Genomic DNA, 6,895 nt, shown 5'->3' with positions numbered 1-6,895 from the left:
TTTAGCAGCTGTATTTCAAAAGTTAGAAGAATTCAAATTTTAGAAGAACACGAGAATCGTCATCTTTTTGTAAGCTACCGTAATGATTTTATTAATTTCCAAGAATTTTTCACTTTTTTGAAAAAGCTTGTTTAAATTGTATCGTCTTTGGAATTACATGTGTGTCTTGGCGATTGATAAAGATGGGATGAACGAGATAAGGATTAACTACAATATTGGACAAATTGTAGAATGATAGTTCTCTCAATCATTGAAAATCTCAGATGCGATGTACAAGTTTTTATATTGAGATGTATACGAGACGAGATACATAAGATCATAATCTTATCGATGGATCTGGAAATTAAAATTCTTTGGCAGCAGAAAGCTAACATCGTTTTGCAATTAACACGTGCCTGGAAATATTTGATATATTCAGATCACAGAATATGTAGGATGCATGTGACCACGACTAAACACGTTTACAAAAAAGAGAGAAATGAAAAAATGAATATCGCATTCGACATCGAACAACATTTCATCAATTTTAACGATCTGTCACGCGGTTCTTAATAAATTCCGGATCAAAGGATCCGCAAAATTGTGCCGCCTTCAAACGTGGATACTATATATTATTATGTGTCTAATTTTTAGCGTGGTTGCGAAGCGAGCGCGCGACAAGTCGCTTCCGCCCACCTTTGACTTTCACCGCCGTGTATGGCGCCTCGTGAATCCGTCCAAATAATAATTTTGTCTCGAGGAATTAGAGACAAACTACTACTTCAACTCGAACTTGGATTCAGATACCCTAAAATTTCTCCTTCTTTTCTTCCTGTTCTTTTTTTTTTTTCTTAGAGCAGCTTATTAAAATTATTTTACATTAAACCGTCAAATTACAACTTACAGGTCGATGCGATGCGATTGAAAATTAATTTGCCTATTTTTCCTTCATTTGGGCTCAAAATTGAATGTAAATAATTAAATACAGCGAGAGCAAACGAAGGAAAACTACATTGAAAAACGAGTATACGTACATTGTACACTGCAAGGATAGAATATTTGTCAGAATGAACGAGTGGCATCTGGCGAGGATATGCCAAGTGGAAAAATTCTATATACAAAAGTGTAAAATAATGGATGAGTTTATAAGTAGACCCTTGCAATTTGTGGTAGGGTCATTCCTTTTTGTGACGACAAACTGTACACAACTGTACACAAGCTGTACACAAACTGTATTCAAAAATTACCTGAACGTCTTAAGATAGCGTGAGTGAAGCGTAATGCTAATCGTACATACGAAATATAGACTTTGTTAAAAATAAATTTTACGCAAACGTGATTCGTACGATACTCACCTATCTATGATTTTTACTGTTAATTTATATTTCTATTTCATTTATATTTATTTATATAATTTATAATTTTAATTTATAATGCTGCTGCTGAGGTACTGCTGCGAGTGTAAATGACGTTGCTGAGGTACTCCTGCGGGTGTAAATGTCGTTGCTGAGGTACTGTTGCATTTTCATCTCATTTAAAAATCGTGGAAAGAAAAATCGCACTACGGGTACCGAGATTTGAAGCCGGGTCCCGAACGTTCGTAACCTAAGGCGCTAACCACTGCGCTGCCGTTGTCCGACCTAGTTAGTGTCGAGTGGTGGTATTTGCTGTCGAGTGCCGCCACATGTATAATAATATAATATAATATAACAATTTATATTTATATTTCATGGTTTATATGTCTTCAAACAGGTTTCAATTCATGCAACTAGTGTGTAAGAGGTTTTGAATAAATTTCACGCCCTCATGGTGTATACACGGTGTATACTCGTTTTTATTTCTCACTGTACACGTATATTTATGATTCATTATTTCTCCACAAAAATGTCTTTCTTTCATAGGAATTTGAGATAATAAAAGTCCTATAAAGATCGTAAAATAAAATTGAAATCTTTGCAGTCGTTCTTTCGTCGATCCAATCGACCAATTTCTAACATCAACGATCGGTAGAGCAACAGGCCTAAACGAAAGTTTAATAAGTAGTCTTTAGAAATAAGTGTTTAACGACGCGACACAGTGTGACTAAGGGGAATCAGAAAATCGTTGTGTGATTTAGCACACCCATATGGGCGAGACTCTCGGACAAAAAGCTGGATCAGAGGCAGGCAACGGTGATTCAATTGCTGGTACGTGGCAAAAGCGCGTGGGATTTAATACGCGGGGCAGGTAGCCCGTTGCTTGCCAATGAATTGAACGCGTTTGGAACACGCGTTTGCTCGCCATATGTTGTTTGCTTCGCTAAAAGACTTTTGTACGCTCTGCTAACGCGTATGAATGAACGCGTGAATGACCCAAAGGAAGAAGCTGATAGCTCGTGCCGCTCGTGAAAGCCTTTCCTCGTTTACTTACAGCAGCGGTAAATGGACGTGCATCCTGACTAAAATCATTCATTTATTTTGTTTGAGCATCGTTAAGATGAATTTTGTGAATCGATATTGCATTGCGAACAAAAGTTTCATTTCCTATAGGTTTCATAATTCGTTTCAGCTGCAACTTTCAGCATCGATCCTAAAATGAAAATTATTTATGAATACCTTTGTAAGAAATTAATTTTAATTCAGTTACCATAACGAGAAGATTACTTCCCCGTGTATTACAAATTTGCAAATAAAGCAAGTGCAAATTCTTTTATCGTCGCAGATATATCATTCTTCTCGTCAGAAATATTCCACTTTTTGTTCAAAGATCGTGAACTCTAAAACACTAAGTGAATTTTACGGAATTAATCTACCTTATTCATATACAGCATGGATTTCCAGATAGACCATAAAATTCGACAAAAATCCCAGTAAAAAGACGACGTTCCAAGGATTTCACAACATAAGCACAAATATGTCGAAGTTTTTCGTGAAAACCACAGAGGCACGAGTGGTTATTTCGTTTGAACCTGACATTTCCAGCGAGGAACGTTTAAAAAGAACGGCTTTCGAGTATCACGGCTGGTGGCCAGGCACGTTGAACGGCAGAAAAAGTCGGCTACGCTAACTGGATAGATTTATCTATCGTTAACGCGGCAAATCTGTCGCCTGGCGGAATGTAATTACTTCGTAGGTTCGCCGTGCCGGTACGCTGGATATTTAGCTGTGGCTGGCTTCGGTTGTCCGTCGGATCTTACCTCGAATCGAATCGAATCGAATCGATTCGTCTCGAAGCCAGGACTGGCTAGCAACAATTACTTTTATCAGAGCCACAAGGGACCCTGAGGCTCTGCTTATACTTCGACGAGCAGCAACGACCGATCGGGACCCGATCGTAGTACGGATGGAGAGATAAAGCAAGCCGCGTGGTCGTTGTTTGTCGAAAGACAAAGCGCATTATTATGCACGTCGACGAAAGTTATGCGTCGTTCGGCGAGCGCTCGCGCTGATAACGAGCTCGTTGCGATATTCGAGGTGTTCGCCGAGATTACATCTCGCTGCCTTCTTGCGCTCGAATCGTGCGGCATATATAATATTTTGGAACGACTGATTCCTTATCGAAACTTCAGGTGAACTTTCATTAATTACACGACAACGAGAGTCTGCAGTGCACGTTCGTTTCTCTTTAAGATTATAGTCGCTTGATAGCTTAGGTGTTGCGAATGAAGGATTCTGCCCTTTATTTTAGCGAATGCGTTATTTACGAGAAATTTTAATGCGCGGATAATATGCAGAAATATAGATATAAAATCTGCAAAGTTGATTAATGATTGTAACATTTAAAGAGCGAAACGAATTTTTATTCGATCGTGTTTATAAAAATATAAATTTGCATGGGTATCTGTGATAATGAAATGAATGTCATTGTACGAGATAGATATACGCGATAGTGTGAAGGAATTGCAATTAGTAATAAGTTATTTATTGGACATTTAAATATGTAGATAATATGCAGAAATATACGTACAAAATATCCAAAGTAAATTAATCGTTGTAAGGTTTTGGGAGTGAAACAAGTTTTCATTTGATTATCGCGTTCATTAATTGTGCCTGAGTATTTGTAATAATGAAACGAATAATATTCTCCGAGATATACGCGATAACATAAAGGCATTGTATACTACACGTTTTGAAATTTGAAAAGTAATTTACTGAATATTTTAATATCGAATGGAATGGTTGTCGTGAGTATTAGGTTTGAAAAAAAAGTTGAAGATTTTTATGAGGTTTTAAAATCCAAGTAATTTATTTTGTATAAAATATCTCTATATATAGATGATATCTGCATCTCAAATAGTAGTTTATTTTTTTTTTTTTTTTTTTGCAAAAACTAGAAAGAGTGTTACTCGCTTTGAGTTCGCAATTTTTCCACTTCCTCTTGTTTTTATACTAATATATTTGTCACCTAGAAAAAAAAAATAAGAAATGAATTTACCGCTTGGTTATATAATCTTTTTCGTGTGGCTTCTCTACGAAGAATACCAAAAGACCAGTCGGAGTAATTCTCCTCGCAGCGAGCCTCTAGTTTCTTTTCCTTGTTCAATTATATTTATATATATGTATATATATATATATAATATATATTAGGCAGTGACTAGTTTCTTCGAGTAACTAACAGTGATTTACAAAGAAAGAAAACGCAAAGAAAAAAATACAAAAAACGAAAGGCAAAATGAAGTATAAAATGTAAGCTCTCTCTCTCTCTCTCTCTACCGCATTCACTTCCATCGCACGTTCGTTCTCGTTTTATCCAATTCCGAGTGTTATCGAAATGACAACAAGAATCAGAACGCATTCGGGTACCAGCCAATTAAATATCTTTCTTTCATCTCATTCCGTTCTGTATTATGGCGAATTATAATACTTCGTTTCATGCGTGCCTTGACAGCGGATCGTTCAATTATTTACAATCGACGCACGTGGCACACGATCTTGAAAATGGCACTTTGGTGCACACAGTACACACGATTATTCGAACGATCCACGCGTTTCTTCCCTACTATATTTTCGTCTTTTTTTCGTATCGAACGACATTAAACAAAAAAAGAAAAAGCAAACGATCGGCGATTCCATCAACGAACAAGCGTTTTCTTCGATTTCGAAAAATCACGTATATCTCGTGTACGTCCGCTCGAATCGATCGAAGACGGAAATTATGAAGGAACAAAAAAAAAAAAAAAAAAAAATAGGAAATAGACAAAAACGAAGATGGCACGATAGCTTCACGGGACCGCATCAAGCGGCTGCATCGACTCTTCAGCAACCGTTTCCTGCTTATCTTCGGCAAAATTTCTTCGAAGGGCACACACACGCACTCTCTCTCTCTCTCTCTCTCCCTCTCTCTCTCTCTTTTTAGGATTCTCTAAGTACAATTTCGTAAACGCGTTCTTTCTCGCCGATTGTTACACACACACATCGAAACTATTTACAATGAGACGACGAAGGGGCGGGATATGAAGGAAATAATAAACACACTACCATCTTTCTTAAAACAGAGAAGTTTGAAAGCGGCAATCGATCCGATTTTTCTCTCCATGACCCTCCCAGAGAACACGTCGTCGTTCTATAAAGTCTGGGTCCAGTTTCTCGGCGCGATGTGTCGTATCGATGATCTCGTTTAAAATTCACGGCGCTGTCCACGGGCATGAATTTTAATCGAAATCCAGGTACTCGATATATCTGTCTCTTAATCTCAGTCAAGCTGATACGATTCACCGAGAAACCAAAGCCTCCGATAATTTCTCTGATCCTTCTACTTAATCATATTAACTCGTTTGTACTCCGATCAACGCGTAAGGCACTTCTTCAATTGAACCGTTTAACAAAGTACTACATATTTAGTAAAGGAACGTGTCGAAGGAATCCAAAGATTCCTTATCTCGGGACGATCACATTGTATTTTTTTCTTCCAAAAGATTTTCTCGCCGCGTTTTTAGCAACCGTAACCCATGGGAACAGCGACACCGGGACAGCCACCCTCCTGGTGTTTCGTCAACAGTGACATTCTGCTGAAGGTTTTGCTGCACGATGTACACGAGTACTTCTTCACGTCACTGTGCGTCTGTAGATGCGCCCTGAGATTGCTTCTATCGGCAAAAGCTCGCTTGCAGTGCTGACAGCTGAAGGGCTTCTCTCCTGTGTGCGTTCTGATATGTCCTTGAAGCAGCCACGGCCTGGAGAACGCCTTCCCGCAGAGATGGCACTTGCAGGGTAACGTGTGCGTCCTGATGTGCATTTTCAACGCGCCCAGGCTGACGTAGACTTTGTCGCAGTATTTGCACGAGAACGATTTTTTCGCCTGTCCCTCGGCCGCCGCACAGTGAAATTGTTGATGCTTTGACAGGCCGGAGTACGTCGAATAAGATTTGCCACAATCGGGACATTGATACCTGGGCGACGTTGTCGATGAGGAAGATGAAGATGAGGACGAAGTCGAGGACAAGGACGTCGTCGAGCCACTGGACACTCCGGTTTTTTCGATTTTCGGGTTCGCGATCGTTGAGCTTGTCGATGTACTTCCAGCGGACGATCTTCCGCTGTCGCTTCCAGGCGAAGATAAATCCTCGGGTGTAACTGGTGGAGGCGACCTGAGCGATCCAGAGCTTAAGGAACTGGTCGGTGACAAGCCACAATGGTCAGGACTGGCCCAATGAGCGTAACTCCTTGCGATTGGTCTTTGAATTGTTGGACAGGTTAGTGCACCGTGCGGTGGCGGAGAAATCGATGGATGATGCTCTGGTGACGAGTGAGGGTACGCTGGTATCGGATAGGACGGATACAACTCTGTTCCCGCGTGGTGGTAATGATAAGCCGTCGGATAGGGCAAATAATGTGGCGGATAGAGCGGAGCTGCTCGAACCCAGGCTGGAGTCGCGTAATGCGCCAATGGCTCGACCGGCGTATTCAAGTTTAAGGGTTCCAACGGCGCCTTGCTCGCC

The 6,895-nt window shown here is 39.9% G+C and overlaps 1 protein-coding gene across 1 annotated transcript in view; it reads right to left on the bottom strand.

Annotated features, from left to right (window-relative positions):
• Positions 1-4,980: 4,980 nt before the first annotated feature.
• LOC100745245 (protein escargot-like) overlaps positions 4,981-6,895 on the bottom strand; it is a 3,206-nt gene continuing 1,291 nt past the window's right edge. Inside the window, exon 3 of the mRNA XM_033318942.1 lies at positions 4,981-6,895. This exon is cut by the window's right edge and continues 5 nt beyond it. Within this exon, the coding sequence (XP_033174833.1) occupies positions 5,890-6,895 (1,006 nt within the window). The 3' untranslated portion in view covers positions 4,981-5,889.

This window comes from Bombus impatiens, unplaced genomic scaffold (assembly GCF_000188095.3).
Source record: "Bombus impatiens unplaced genomic scaffold, BIMP_2.2 scf_0131, whole genome shotgun sequence".
Classification (NCBI taxonomy): Eukaryota; Metazoa; Arthropoda; class Insecta; order Hymenoptera; family Apidae; genus Bombus; species Bombus impatiens.
Note: the sequence above shows the minus strand (reverse complement) of the source record. Positions and strands in the feature narration are given on the sequence as shown.